Source organism: Lepidochelys kempii, chromosome 21 (assembly GCF_965140285.1).
Source record: "Lepidochelys kempii isolate rLepKem1 chromosome 21, rLepKem1.hap1, whole genome shotgun sequence".
Taxonomy (NCBI): domain Eukaryota; kingdom Metazoa; phylum Chordata; order Testudines; family Cheloniidae; genus Lepidochelys; species Lepidochelys kempii.
In genome coordinates, this window is record NC_136400.1 from 7376092 (window position 1) to 7392456 (window position 16365).

General features: G+C 43.6%; 1 protein-coding gene across 34 annotated transcripts in view; it reads right to left on the reverse strand.

Annotated features, from left to right (window-relative positions):
- NFASC (neurofascin) overlaps positions 1-16365 on the reverse strand; it is a 187617-nt gene that overhangs the window by 104072 nt on the left and 67180 nt on the right. For all 34 annotated transcript variants that reach the window (XM_078849742.1, XM_078849746.1, XM_073319995.2 and 31 more), the window contains one exon: positions 5058-5242. In XM_078849742.1, coding sequence (XP_078705868.1) covers positions 5058-5151 — 94 coding nt within the window. In that variant the 5' untranslated portion in view covers positions 5152-5242. The remainder of the gene's footprint in view (positions 1-5057; positions 5243-16365) is intronic.

Here is a 16365-nt window from a genome sequence, read left to right on the forward strand (position 1 = left end):
CTTTATAAATTTTATTGAAAGCAATAAGCAGGTAAAAATAAAACAATATTAAGGCTAAACTATTATACTTTGTGTTAACGAAGGGTTAAACAATACAATTCTATTAACATTATAAGGTTAGAATTCATTTAAACTAAAGACAAGTATTATTCCAATATATGCTATGTCTTTTCCAACAAATAAAAATTAACATTGTCTATAATACAAAAACAAAATTGGTTTAAGAAAATTTGGAGGGGTGAGAAGAAGAGGTGCAAAAAACCATATTTTAAATTATAGAGCTATAGTTTGGTAGCGTTAAGACCCTTCAAGTGCCACAGTGGTTTATTAATTGACTGCATGAGCTATGCCTTATTGAATGGTTCACCCCAGGATCTCTAAATGCAGTAACGGAACTATTCTAATGCAGCTATATAACAAAAGACAAACTTTCCTCTTTATAGTGCTTTGAATCTTCAAACCCCACTAATCTGTGTTTACAACACTCATCACACAGTAAGAGTATTATCCCCGAAATTACAGATGGGGAAACTGAGGCAGAGGGGGCAGTGACTTGCCCAAAGTCACAGCGAGTCAGTAATAGAGTTGGGAAAAGAACAGTCTCCTGACTCCCAGTCTGCTGATCTAACCACTAGCAAGCACTGCCTCCCTATTGCTATAAAGGCTGAAGAGTGAAATACTTTAACTCTCCACGACTCCCTTTGCACCTTCTTAAACTTGACTGCAATCTATGCTCAAGCTGGACACGCAACCCACTAGCAGTTGTGTTTGCAAGCTCTTTGAGAGGGAGTTTCCCAGTTAAAGAGGCATTGTCCCCATTTATGGAGATTTGCTACAATACACATCCATGCACCTGTGGAAAGAGCTTATCCCCTTGAAGGAGGGAAGTCCTGTGCAGTTTGAAATACACAGGGAATAAAGCTCATCTGCTGAGACAGCTTGCGATTTGCACACTTATCAGGGCCCAGCACAACCCAGGAGCAGCTGTGGCTATTTATGCGCCACCTGTTCGACTTAGTAAAACCTGTAACCTTTCAGGTTCAAGATGGGAGTGATGAATTAATTAGTTAAATCTTGGAGCTCAACAATGGGAAGCCACAAAAGGGCTAGCGAGACCTGATCACTGACTGGGTTAAAAGTGAGATTAAAACGCCAACTCCCCAGCAGCTCTAAACGTTTCGTCAGAAGGAGAATGCAGCTCACGCTTGACGCTGTCAAAGAGTTAAATGAAACTATTTGAAATGGACTCAGCTGGGTGGGACAGATGTTGGCAAGACCTTTAACTCCTGCATTGATTTGGGACGTCTCACTTTTGGATTTCATCCCACCACAAGTCACTGGGGCGAAGTCCAACAATGCTTTGAAGTTCCCTACATTGCGCAGAGTTCATTTGAATTTCCTCAAAAGAGGATAAATTAGGCAAAGACAGGCACACCCTGCCCTGGAGCCTGGCTTCCCCTTTGTTTTCTCATCTGGCTACATGCAGTCTCACAAAGGTCCTGTCTGAATGGTGGTTATGGTAGTAAAATATGGTTGTTGGTTTCAAACTCTGGTTTCAAACAAAGCATGGACAGGGTCAGAAAGGGAAATGCTGTCCCTCAAGAGTAGGGGCAGCCAGTGGGGTACCATTGGCTCTTTTCCTTGCTCTGCCAGAGGCACCATGGGCAAGGCACCTAGGGACCATCTACACTAGCAAAACCATCGTATCAGTGGGGTTGGAGAAGGGCCTGGTGTTATAATTTATTGTCCAAGGATACTTATGATAGATAACAGAGTTTGGCCCTGCCTGTATAGCTAGGACCAGAGTATATTAACAATCAGGGCAGTAAGCACAATTTGGCTATGTCTACACAGGCAAGATCAAACTGGCTTATGATACCATCCATAGTTTTGCTAGGCTAAATGGATCCTGTTCCCTATTCAACAAATGGCAACTCATTTTACTATCAATCTTAGGTATTTAAAGAGTGCCCGTCACCTTATTGAACGTAGCAGAGTAAAAAAATCATAAAAGTAAAACATGGCATTTAAAACTACCTCTGCTTCTGCACGTCTCACCAAGAGATGTCAATACTTTCCTTCCTCCCAGGCGGTGGTGTGAGGAAAAAGCGATAGGCGCTTTAAGTTCCTTAGATGGGAGGTAGCCGAGAAACGGAAAGTAATATTCCACTGCACAAGCTATAAGCATTTCTCTCTACTTTTCTAGGGTCGCATTACACTTGACTAGGCAAAACGACTCCTTCCTCCATCCAAGGCACAAGGAACAGCAGCAGGAAGCTCTTTTAAAATCAATTACGTTTTGTCTGGTCATGCTGCTTCTCCTTCCGTTTCCGGGAGTTTACATTTCCAAAAGGGCTCTAAGTTCTTAACAAAGCCAGGCCTGATACGCGACACAATCAAACTGTGTGAGCAAAAGACATTCTCACTGTTGGGAACAACAAAGTGCAGCGTGCTTGTTACACCACCACCAACTGCAGCTACACAGAGTTTTTCATCCCAGATCACTCTGAATTAGGCGGAGCAGGGACTTGAGCATTGGGCCCGGGTCCCAGGCTAGGACCCTGTTCACCAGGATCCGGAAGGCAACGAGAGAAGAGTGTGCCTGTCCAACTCTCTTTCGCTCTCAAACCTTCCTGACGAAAACTTTTTCAAAACCGATACATTTAGATCAAAAAAGCCTATTTCACCACCAACTAGCTAGCATCGATGTACGTAAGACCTGTGTGAAAGCTCACCTGTGGGCGCATCCTTTGGAGCTCAGGCCCACATCTCTCCTTCTGAAACTCTCAGAAAGAGCAAACGTCCTTTCCATCCATCATGGACTTTTGTCCATTTAAAGATCCCATTACGAATTACCTTATCTGTGAATTCACTCCAAGCCTTCCTCATACACCTTGTCTCTCTCTTCTCCTGTTCAATCTCTCTCTACATCTAGGCTCTGTTTCAGCCACAGACTTAAGCATGTGACAAACAAAGCATGTAAACAGTCCCACAGAAGTCAAGACTGTCCCCATGCTTCAAGGTAGACACATGCTTAAGTGCCTTGCTGAATGGGGCCCTGCATTCACCCACTCACCCAGTTGGCATAAGAGCCTCATCCATTGCAGCTCCTGCCTCGTGGAGCTGTTCTACATCTTTCCACCTGTTTCCAAACTTTGCGTAAAAGCACCTCTCTTGCCCATAATTTTTCAGTCCCCCGCCCCTCCTTGGTCATTTAAGTCAGGAAAGCATTTGAGCACAGTTTGTATAACTAGAGTGTCTAAGACAGACCAATATTATACTGTCAAGGGTACAACCTCCCATCTCAGGAAGTGTCATGCTCCCTTAGCCGGAAGTTAGGCCTTGATAATACTGTGCCCGTCTATAACACTGTTCCTAAAAGGATTTCCATGTGCTTCAGAGTTGCAATGAATTCTGTGAGGGGGTGGGGTGGTTAACAACACCCCCTTTTACACAGGGGGAAAGAGAGGCACGGAGAGGTTAAGTAATTGACTCAAGTGGCCGAGCCTGGAATAGAATCTCAGCCAATGTGGCCTTTGCTATACTCTAACCACTTAGACGACACTGTCTAGAACAGGACAACACAAGGTCAGACATTTTCTTAAGGTGGCTTAACAAAATCATTCAGCAGCAATTTCATTAGCCTGCATTTTTTCCCCATGTTTATCCTCCTGAATAGAATATAAAACCTGCCTAATAATTAACCCAAAATGGCCTGATGGAGGGGGATAAAAATTGAGAGATGTACATGCAACTTTCCCGATATAACCCAGTTTCCTCCTCCCGTTGGGACCAGACCTCTCTACATCTTGATGACAGCGTCTGCCTGAAAGGACTGCTAATGAGATTCTCTCCTCCATGAAGGAGCACCCCATACACAGTCTCCATAGTAATTGCCCATATCGTACATCTTCAGAGTCTCTTAATTATCAGTGGCATGTCAGCTACTGGCTGCCTTAACACAGCAGCAACCTGTAGGATGGAAGTGCCCTCATTTCAAGTAAAGCCCATTAGGGTGAATCCATATTTCTGCTGGCAATAAAGGGTAATTACAGGGCAGCAGAGCACCTAAGAATAGCAGAAGAGGATTCTGTGCACCTTGGTGAACTTCAAACACCTATCAAAGCCAAACAAATATGACAGGGTTTTCCTCAGCCCAAGTACAACACAAGGGCCTTCAATTAAGTGGGAATAAAGAGGAAACCTTCTTCTCCCCTGGTTCTCCTCTCAGCTTCAGCATGCTTCCTCCCTGACTGTCAAAATGAGCCCCACTTCTCACCCGTCTTATATCACACTAGGGAGGACAGTGTGTTACTTACCCTGCACATCTCTGCTGATATGTGCACCTTCACCTACTCAGAGGGAGAGGGTTATCCCCTCCTTCTCACCTATGGACAATATCTATACACCCTGTTCAACTCCTCTCCCAAGGCCATCATCCCTGTGGCAATTATACAAAGCAACACTTGCAAGTGGGCACAAGGGTCTTCCCATGTGAAGTCACTGCAGGACTGGAGCCCCAGGTAGCTTCAGGTCCTCCCCTAAACAAGGGCTCCAACAGCTTCAAAATCAAAACAGTTTAGCTAAGCAACCAAACAAACAGGAGATGCATGTTGGCACTGGAACAGGACTTTAGGTGTGGACCCTGGGGGGGAGAGGGGAGGGGAGGGGAGTCACTTGGACTCCTGTTCTTCCCTCTTTGCAACTACTCTCCAGCCGATTAGCCTGCAAAAATGATCAGCATCCTCATGGGACACGTTCCAGGAAAATGCCAGAAATTCTGCATGAATATTCATCTTGACATTATTTCTTTACAAGGAAAAGCTTAGCTTAGATGCAGCATTCACTGCAGTTTCCAATCTTTAGCCAATAAAGTTGCCTAAAGCACAAAGAGCTCAAAAGACTTGCCCAAGGTCACATAGTGAATGAACGGCTCAGCCCAGACTGGAAAACCCAGGGTCGCTCTGGCTCCCGAGTCCTTCGCTCCAACCATTACACCACATGGCTCCCCGAACGGAGATTTTTAGAGAAAGCTGAACATAAATCTAGAAACTTACGATCGAGGGGAACTTCGATGGCTCTGATGACATGATGAAGGTACAGAGCAAACACCACTCCTGAACAGGTTAGGAGGGACTGTTGCATTACCATTGTGAATGTTTGGATAGTACTATGCTTCCACTTTCCTTCACTAAGGCAGGCCGGCCTCTTGCCACAGTAGCTGTACTCCTCGGATTCTTAACTGCAAAATAAACACAAGCCACAAATTAATGAGCTGATTATAGAGCGCTCTGTATTCCTCGTTTTCTATTGGGGTAGCTCCTAGAGGCTCCAGTGAAAGATCTGAGTCCCATCGTGCTAGGCACTGTACATACACATAGTAAGAGAGGGGTTTTGCCCCAAAGGGCTTACAGTCTTAATATCTGAGTGCTCCAGAGATGTTAGCTCAACAGAGTCCTCTTGCATCTTCGCTGGCTCCCAGTCATTTGATGACATACAATCAGAATACTCGGAAAGATGTACATGAACTCAAGATTTAGAAAAAAGAACAGGAGGACTTGTGGCACCTTAGAGACTAACAAATTTATTTGAGCATAAGCTTTCGTGAGCTACAGCTTATGCTCAAATAAATTGGTTAGTCTCTAAGGTGCCACAAGTCCTCCTGTTCTTTTTGCGAAGACAGAGTAACACGGCTGCTACTCTGAAACCTGTCAAGATTTAGAATCTAACCTATTCAAAGTGCTTTACATCAACAGTCACTATTTCATCTTCACAACACCCCCCCCCCATGAGATAGGTTAGTCACAACTTCCCCACTTTACAGGTGGGGGAAAGTAGACACAGGTCCAAAGCCACACCATGAGTCAGCGTCAGAGCCAGGATTAGAACTCTAGAAGCCCTGGCTTCCTGGCCTGTGCTCCATCAGATCACGCTGCTCCTCATAAATAATTTGATAGTCAAGGAATCCACACCTCCAATCTTGCAGCAGAATCCCCCTTTAATAGGAGTTGCCTAATCTGCTATAAGAATTGCCCTAGCCAGAGATAATAAAATACACATATTTAAAACCTGGAGCACATTTTAAAAAAATGCATCAATGATCAAATTCTGCTCTCCATTACAAGGGTACAAATCTGGAGCAGCTTAACTAAAGCATCCTCTCTGTATACAACCAAGGAATAGTTCCCAAAGATATACAGTGAACCAAAAGCAGACTGTGCTCCTGCAATCGGATCTACACTGACTAGCCCTGATGCCTTATGCATGGATCCAATTGCAGGATCGGGGCCTTAGAGCACCTTAATGGAGTCACTCAGAAATACGGGGGACAGATTTTTAAGTGCTCAGCACCCACAAGTTCTAATCTGCACCAAACAGTTAAGCAGCCAGCAGCTCCTGCTGTGACCTTTATGGCTAAACGGTGAGTATTGAACTCTTGAAAATATGGTCCTGAGTATCAGATAGAGGATCATGCAAACTATCACTGTAGCATATGTCCACTGTACTTAAAATTCAAAACACAAGGAATGGTCAAAATCCAAAGTAAGAGAATTCCAAACACTTCAAGGAAACCATTCTGTTTGTACTCAGTTACTCTTTCGAGAAGTCTAGAGATAGTTGAATAGTGACAAACAATTTTCACAAACCCTGACGAATTAGATACCAAACTCAGGTTTGTTATGTTCACAATCCCACTGATAATTTTCTTCACAAACATTCATCCTAATTCAACTCTGATCGGGAATAATACTGAGAAATCGGATATTCATTTCAGGATGGAAACAGGATCATCATGCTGTGCCTGGTGACTAATTGTAAGTTACTCAGAACTAGTGAATAAAGAAGCGTGAAACCAACAACTGTGTGAAGGAAAACCAACAGGATTTTTCTTCTTTAAAGGCTGAGTAAAAATACAGAAGATGCCTCAAAAAAAACCCCAAAACAACCCTTCCCCCTACCAAAACCCCTCAACCAACCACATTAAATAAATAAATAAAAATCCATGTTGATTTGTGAATATCAAAAAAGTGCTACATTTCACTGAAGAAAGCTATGCTGGGAACAGTTCGAAGCTCTAATGAAATCCCATGCAATGTACTTCAGCAGAGTTGATTGACAGTAACAATTATCCTTCTTCCACTATGCGGTGTTAATACCATACAGTATGTTACAAGGTAACAGGAAGATTTTCGGTCATTTATGGATCAAGGAAAGCTGAGCTCAGCTGTAGCACCTCTGTGTCAGGAAGCTTTCTGCTTTTTACTCAATTTTCCAGCTGGACTGGCCGAGCTACTGAAGGTCAAGAGACTTGCCTGGGGTCATGGCAGTGAGTCAATGTCTTAACTGGGAGCCTTCTGGCTCCTACTCCTTTGTTCTAAACACTACACCACATGGCCCTCTTCTTATCATGCTTATGACACACAGAGGAGTTTTACTCATGAGATAAATCCTGTCTTCCCTAACAGCCCTCTTACAGAAGTCAATAGGCCCAGTTCTGCCCTCTGACAGGCAAGCAGAGCTCTCAGTAACTCCAATAAGAAAAGGAGGACTTGTGGCACCTTAGAGACTAACCAATTTATTAGAGCATAAGCTTTCGTGAGCTACAGCTCACTTCTTGCTGCAGTTTCCACGATATGCATCTGAAGAAGTGAGCTGTAGCTCACGAAAGCTTATGCTCTAATAAATTGGTTAGTCTCTAAGGTGCCACAAGTCCTCCTTTTCTTTTTGCGAATACAGACTAACACGGCTGTTACTCTGAAACCAGTAACTCCAATGTGAGTTGTACAGATAGAGGGGAAGAAAGAACTGGCCCACCTGTGGTTGACAAGTATAAAGAGTAAGGGCCTGATCTTACTCCCATTAAAGGGGATGGAAAAACTCCCTTAACTTCATTGGGAGCTAAATCAGACTTCAAAACAGGAAAATCCTCCCCCTTGTGCAGAGGGCCAGCACAGGGGCTTATGCACCACTCCTATTTGGAGGACATAAGCAGTGCTTAGGCCTGGCACTGAACTGCTGCATGGGTAGAAAGGCACCCAAACAGATGGCGCGAAGCAGTGCTGCAGAGAATCTTGCACATATGCAACTCCTGCCCTGCAGAGGGGCATTGCGCATACTCAGTTTATGGGAGCCTTTCTAATGGTTTTTAAATGAGCGGATTTTAAAACCTGCTCCAGTTATGGCTGCTGCAGTTCAGAATAACTTCTACTGCTACACCTGGAACTGGCAGACTTCTGATTAGTGCTTTCTAGAGCATGCCCTCAGGGACATTTTGGGAATCAATGAAAACTCCTACAGAAACTAGGGGAAATTTTGCCTGAGAAGGGACTGAGCACTTCAAGGTTTGAGCCTTCACCGACAAATTTCCTCCTCTCCCTCCAGTCACACCTAAGAATCATACTGAAGCCATCTGGGTTGCCCAGATATAAATGGCGGCAGAATTTGGCTCAGCATAATAGCCATTTAGTTCTGCTTCATCTTCCCATACATAAGAGAGTCTTGTAAGGCACACAGGGTACATCTGAGAGATGCAACCATACACTGTCACATCAACAAATCCAACACCCTCTAGAGTTTTCACAATGTGAAACATTTCAACCCCACCCGTGTTTTTTTTAAAAATCAGTAACATGGATTAAAAGACAAGGCAAAGGAGAATAAATTATCTTTTTCACAGGGCTTTCGTAATTCATCAGAGATTACGTCATGCCTGAGTTATGACGGTGTCTTTAATAGTGTTATAAATATTGGGCCTCAGTGGCAGATGTGCAGACAGTCCTCTCTTAGCTATTACCCAACATTAAGACAGGGCAGCAAATAGAAATAAGTCTGGAGATATTCTGCTATGTGATATTTCCTCTTTCTTTGCACAAGGTTTTTTTCCCCCCGCGTGTTACCAGATGAGAGAGTGGTGCAAGGGCAGGTCATTTGGCAGACAAGGAAAGCCCAGATTCATGATAGATAAATAAACTGCTGGATGCTGCTAAGACTTCAACTGACCCTGAATGTTGTAAAACACAAAGTCCATCAAGAAAAAAAAAGGGGGGGGAGCGATGCCTGGGTTTAATCCACAGACCAGTCTCCCCAGGGAAGTGGGGGAGGCTTCATCCTTGGGTGAACTGAAAGCTAAACTGCACTGTCCTGGAGAATGCACCACAAGGAACAATCCTGCCACAGGCAAGGAGAGGATGACCTCTAATTTCTGTAGTTCTAGATACCATAACTAGCCGCCTGTAGGAAAAAGCAGCCGCGAAACAGAAGAATATTTATTAGCTATGATTAAGTTGATTTGCTAACTGCTTGCACGGGGCAGTACATGTGGGAAAACCCCACTGAAAAATACACACTAGGAAACAACAGGAACAGCCATGCAGGATCTTTCCATTCCCCTCACATCGCTGTAATCTGCTGTGTTCCATCAGCCTTGGTATTGCCTGATACCAACGTACTAGCCACTCCCACTGAAAGCACTCCTCCTTCCAACATAGCATGGGATTATTTGGCCCCAGGGAGCTACCACCATTTTCTCAGAGGAAAGCTCTCAAATGTAGGGCTTTCATAGTACTGTGCCATAGTCACCTATGAAATTCACCCCTTCTGCAGAGATCTCACCACCTTCCCGGCTTCAGAAAAGGTGTTAAGAACATAACTGCCAGACCATACGAGACCCATTGTCCAATGGAGGCCAGTATCCTGTCTCAAGACCTGGCCAGCACCAGCAGCCTAGAGAGGTGTAAGAAACCTTGTAGGAGGCAGTGATGGGATGACCTGCCCTCCACATCAGGTCTCCTCCTAATCTCTAATAAAGATAATCTTAAACCCTTAAGCATAAGGTTGCATAGGTCTTCCAAACTTTGTTAGCAGTAACTGTTACAGAGCTCACAATGAACAAACATCTGAGACCTACCAAAGGTCCTCCAGCAAAAAAAGAGAAAAATCATTCTCCACATGCCTGATAAGTTTTTTTTTTTACGGAACGGGAATCTCCCCCACCACCCCAGCATTCACTGCAGGATATCTTTACCCACCAAAGAACTAAAAACCAAGAAAAGCCCAATTTTAAAAAAGCCCTGGCAGGTCTAGCAACGCGCAGGTCTGGCGCCACCTGCGCAGGATAGAATTTCACCCTCAGAGCAAATTAAAAGGGAGTTAATTTGTAGGGCTTAATTTGTAGTGAAAGAGGTGCCAGGGCTCAAGCAATTTTTTTTTAACTTTCATAAGTGATGTGGCAAGCAGAGGTGCCAGGGCTATGAACTGCCAAGCCTAGAGGTGCTGGTGCTCAGCCCTGGCACAAATTAAGCACTGATTGGCCCCCATTACCAAATTGTTTATTAAGCAGAATGACAGTGGGAAAGTCCAATTGGATCAATATCATCATCTCACAGAAGATTAAACACTTAGGATTTCAAACACTCTTAAGGGAGCGAGGAGATGGACAGTCACTGGGATTCAATGGCAGTTGGGTATTTAAATTCCCTAAGTGCCTCTGAAAATCCCAGCCACAAGAAAAATGCTTTAAATTTTCCAAGTATGACAAGCATACTGGTCCCAATCCATTCCTGGTGTAACTCCATTGCTGTCAATGGTGATACATCAGCTGTGTTTGGCCCATTAAATGTCACATATACTCCCACCTCTGGTAAATTCAAGGCAGCGTGGTCTAATGGCAACAACACTGAACTAGGACTCAGGAACACTGGATTCCATTTCCTGCTCTGCTACTGGCTTGTTGGGTGACCTTCAGTAAATACTTCCCCCTCCCTGTGCCTCAGTCTTCACATCTGCACAATGGGGATAATGATGCTGACCTCTTTTATAAAAAGTGCTTCGAGATCTGAAAGCACTAGGTAAGAGCCAGGGATTTTCAGTACAGCACTTCTTATGGATTTGTTAGGTTGTTCCTGTGGCAGATGCCTTGAAGATTTTAATGCCCCAATCCTGCAAACTGCTCTCCTTGGGTTCATAACCCGAACTACGCAGCGCCCGACTCACTTCAATGGGTCTCTGCATGGGTGCAGGAGGCCGCAGGAGGCAGACCCAGTTGCAGGGTCATCACCTAAATTTGCAGCACACAGTTGCTGTGTATCTGGGTATCTGACACTTATAAAGGCAAGTACAGATTCCACCTTCCTCTATTTCCTCTATTGCTAGTATGCCCAATTTTTTAAACAAGTCTCCCCATATCTGGTGGTTTTCTTAAAGCTTCAGCTCTGGGAGTCCTGTGATGATGAGAATCTCTGCTTACATTTAAAAAGTAAAAAGAATTGCTAGTCTTTGTGCTTGCAAAGCAAAGCTTGAGAAATATGAATGCTACAGGCTAAGAAATCAGAAGGCAAAAATACTCCCCTCAAATTATTATTTAGATCTCATGATTTTTGGGGAGCTGGATTTATGGGTTTTGAACATTTGGGGCTGGCAATACTGCGGCCCTCAGGCCAGTGTTCTGATTCCATTATGAGCATTGCAACCCTATTCTCTGACTGCAGCTCTGCCTACACCAGTAAGTCCCCTCTGTGTCCCAATTCCACCAATCAGATTATAGATCGTTAAAGGTTTTTTATTTTGTTTTGTTGTTTAGTTTTGGTTTTTTTCAAGTCACGCTCAAGATTTATTTCCCCTTGTTTTTTCCTACCTCCCCCCTCCCCCGACGTTCTGGTTAAACTTGGATTTATGCTGGAAATGGCCCACCTTGATTATCATACACATTGTAAGAAGAGTGGTCAGTTTGGATGAGCTATTACCAGCAGGAGAGTGAGTTTGTGTGTGTGTGGGGGGGAAATGAGAAAACCTGGATTTGTGCTAGAAATGCCCCACCTTGATTTTCATACACATTGTAAGGAGAGTGGTCACTTTAGATGGGCTATTACCAGCAGGAGAGTGAGTTTGTGTGTGTGGTTTTTGGAAAAAAGGGGGGGGGGTGTGAGAAAACCTGGATTTGTGCTGGAAATGGCCCACCTTGATTATCATACACATTGTAAGGAGAGTGATCACTTCAGATAAGCTATTACCAGCAGGAGAGTGGGGTGGGAGGAGGTATTGTTTCATGGTCTCTGTGAATATAATGTCTTCTGCAGTTTCCACAGTCTGCATCCGATGAAGTGAGCTGTAGCTCACGAAAGCTCATGCTCAGATAAATTGGTTGGTCTCAAAGGTGCCCCAAGTACTCCTTTTCTTATTGCGAATACAGACCGACACGGCTGCTACTCTGAAACCTCTCAGGATTTTCTGATCTAGCTCTAGCTAGCAATACAAACACTTGAAATAAAGAGTCATTGTGGGACTGGGTCAGAAATTGCACCAGTGCAGGACAGTTCTGGACTGAGATGCACGGGTAGAATTATGTCAGTGGGGGGAGGGGTAAGGAGTACCAGGGGTGTGTTCCAAGTAAGGATGACAGTGTGTTGTCAGAGCACTGAAGTACAGCTAAAGTTACTGCACATCTGGCTCAAGTGGCATGCGGAGAACTGCGTGGAACAAGGCTGCACAGTGTTGCCAGAGCTATTCATCAAACGCTTCCAGGAACACTCAACAAACAAGAAAACACCGCCAAAATTATCCCCACATTCACAAAACCTGCATCAAAGCCACGATCCCTGAGAGCCCCATTGTTATCCGAGGTACGTAGGCATGACTCACCGTGCATCTCAAAACTTCTTCTGCCGTGCTTGTGCGTGTGGGTGGGTTGTTCAGGACACACAGTGCTGCTGCATGCCCACGGCTATATGTCAGAGTGGAACACAGCCCACATTGTCACAACCTTTCCTCTCACTGGGACAGAAAGCGTGGAGAGAATGTCACTAATGCAAAGGAATGGAGTTGCATTCAGGCGTATGCGCGCACACATCCGCACACAGGGAGATGCTATTGGCCACGTGACTCTCCAATGTCTCAAATCCACTTCTTTGGGTGACTCAAGGAATCTAAGGGTTGAAATTTTAAAGAGGAGACTTTTGAAACATCCCAATTACATTGCCGTGATGGAAATGAATTGAGAATGGGGTTCTGGCACGTAAATCGCTACTCTTAAGGCAAGGGATTATGAGCTCCTCCTCCTCCTCGCATTCAGTTCCGTCCTAGAGCTTTTTAACCTTCGCTACTGGACCAAAAATATAAGCCCATCATATTACAGTTCAATGCCATGTCATGGCACCAAGCCTTTAGGTCACAACATTGCATGAGACATCACTATGAAGCACTACTGCACTGTGAAACTAAAAGGGTTCGGATCCCATCAAAAAAGCTGGGCAAGTCCACAAACCTTAAATCTATTACAGTCTCTTTTTCCCAGGGCTGGCCATGTTGGCTGGTATCCTGGTCATGACACCACCCAAGCTACATTTGCAAAACCAGGACCCATAAAATTCAGCAATTGTCCCCCATTGCAGGTGGCATGCTTGGGGTTGGGAATTCCTGTCATTTCCACTGTAGGGTGGCCTTAATCTTCTCAAGTTTTCAGCCCCTAGGCCAAATCTTGGAAGCCAGCACACGGCCAGGCAGCCAGACTCTGTATCTCCAGTTCCAGATTAGACTGGACCAAACATCCCATCTGCTGTTTGCGAGATCCTGGTTTAAAACAGCAGAAATCTGATGACATCAGCTGCTCTTGAAAGATTTTGATTCCATTAAACAGGAATCTAACCTACTGAAGCATAGCCCTGACTCCAGCATCATCCGTATCATGACACCACTTCTCCAACCCAACTAGAACAACAACAAGATGGAACAATTTTTACATTTCCCCAAATACTCTTCCAGAGTTCAGAACAAGTGCAGGTCTCAGACTGGTTGGTGCTATGTTTTCCTACCCAGAAAGTGGGATACACTGCAGCATTGACTGTCACAAGCTGTTCAATCCAGATTGGAGAATATAGCCCAAATATCACTATCTGCCACAGTCCTTACTCCAGAACTCTTTCCAGATGAAAAGATGCCTTTACCATCAAAGTGTATTTAAAACAATAGCAACCCTCCCCCATGACTTTTCAGTGCAATGTACAGTTCAGGGGGGAAGTGGTTCTGCACCAGAACCATGCAGCCCTTTTATCACCCAAAGCAGCAGCCACCTCTGGATCACCATTAGAGAAAGAGGGGAAAGGCAAGTGCAAACAGTGGGTACAGTCGGCCAGCAAAAGTACAGAAGGAAAGTGCAGGCCAGGTGATAACACAGGAAAAAGCAGTGGATGGGCATTTCATTGTGATGCATGATGTTTTATGCCTCCCACCAAAGATGCATCCTAGCATTAAGATTGCATATTATTACTATCATGCAACACACCTAAATGGGAATTCAATTATGCAGGATTAAAAAGAGATCATTACAAACAGGGTACATTTCTTCCCTCCCACAACACATACGTATTTTTTACTAATGATTTTTTGTACCAAATATCATAATGCACAGGGACCATATTTGTTTTAATTCCTTTTCGCATCCTTTACTTACCTCTATAACCTTAGGTATATTGTGTGTGCCTAGCTGCTTACTCACAACTTCCCTATAACTACTCCTTTGAAACACAAAAAAAGTGATTTAATTAAAAATATTCATTAACGAGGCATTCCAATCAAGTCTGGCTTCAAGTTTAAGTTATGTCAGAATAAATTTCTAGGAAGCCGAAGCCTCACAGAATTTTTCCATTAATTTAGAGAAAAAGCTAATTCCAAAACAAGTAACAGTTTCACTAGTGCCATGCTGGGACAGAGAGTTCGACAGAGAAATTGATCGGAACAGAAGCGTTACGCTCATTCTCTGATTTGAGACAAACGCAGGAGTGATTAAGGGCCATACATTGAGACAATTAGAGTAAAAATGTAATAACTTCAGTTATCAACACTGAAAAGGGTGTGGATACGGTGCCAGCTGTAAAATATGTAAAAAATTTGACAGTAACTTTTTTCAACCATTTAAAAAGAAATCTTCCTAGGGCCTGTTTAAAACTAGAAATGGCCCCTATCCAAAGACTCAAATTCATACAGGTCTGCTTTAGACCCTCTGAAATCTGCATGCCTATCTACATCTTGCAGCTTGAGCCCATCTCTATTGAAAACCTAACAATGTTTGCCCAGAGAAAGGAGGTGGTAAAACATTAAAGTAGAGGAAGCCAAAAGGGAAAGGACACATGGAGATAGCTGCAACACACAAGATGGGGAGACTATGTTCCTGCTCCAGGAGAATACAAACAATGGAAATGATTACCATTCTATGGAGACAGGTGCACGTTACAGCTGAGAGTCATATGACGGGTAGACAGACAACAGAGTTTACAGCAGAAATAACATTTCCCATAGCAAAATTAGCCACACTTTTTATTCGTGTGCAGCAGGCATGACAAAGGATACATGGGATCCAGGAGGAGATTTCCTATCATCCACTGTATATTTTGCATCTCAAAATAAACTGACAGTGAGTGGATCCTAACACAGCATTGTAGGTATTCCACCCTATTGTAAAAGGCAGAGGAAAGATTCTGTGCATCCATGTGTGTTTTCTTCTAGTCCAAGTAAATCCTCCTCCTTCCAAAAAATAGTTTGCACTTTATATATATAAACATTTTGAAGTGTTTACAAACATTAAAGAATTCTCAAAATACCCAGGTGAGGTACATATTAGCCTATCTATTACATAGATAGGGATACTGATGCAACAAGAGGTCAAATGACTCCCCCACTGACACAATAAGCCGAAGAAAAGCACTGTGTAAGCTCAAAAGCTTGTATCTCTCACCAACAGAAGTTGGTCCAATAAAAGATATTTCCTCACCCACCTTGTTTCCACAATCAGTGTCATTGTAAGGAACAGAACTTGGCTGACTTCAGTGTAACCTTGCACTGTATCCAGTGCAGGGATTGAATACCTTAAATATTGGCATAGGTGGTTTATAAAAAGAGTTTCCAGGAGAGTGGCTTTGCATTTGAAAGTGCGTTATTTGCATGTGTTTTTTGCACAGTTCTGTTATGGGTACAAATATAAAAATGGCTCCTCTAATCAACTGATTGTAAGTGCAGATCAGGTAGAGGTGCAGTTACTCAGTGCATTTAGCGTGCGGAAATTGCATTTGCAAGCAGGGAATGTGCACTTTCCCAAGCTAAAAATATAACCCATTATTCTTTTTCTGGGGAATACTTAATGCAGGAAATACTGGTCCACGTGTACCACTGAAAACAGGAATACAGTTATATTTAGCCCGAAATTAATACATTTCGCATGCGTGAAATTGTGATTCAAGTACTGTTGTACACAGAATACTGTCTAAAATTAAACTTCATGCAAGTTGCAGACATTATAGTAACAAAAGCTGCACACCAGTGGATTGCAATATACAAAAATAGTGATAATTAGTACTTCTTTAAAAATAAATGGGTAAA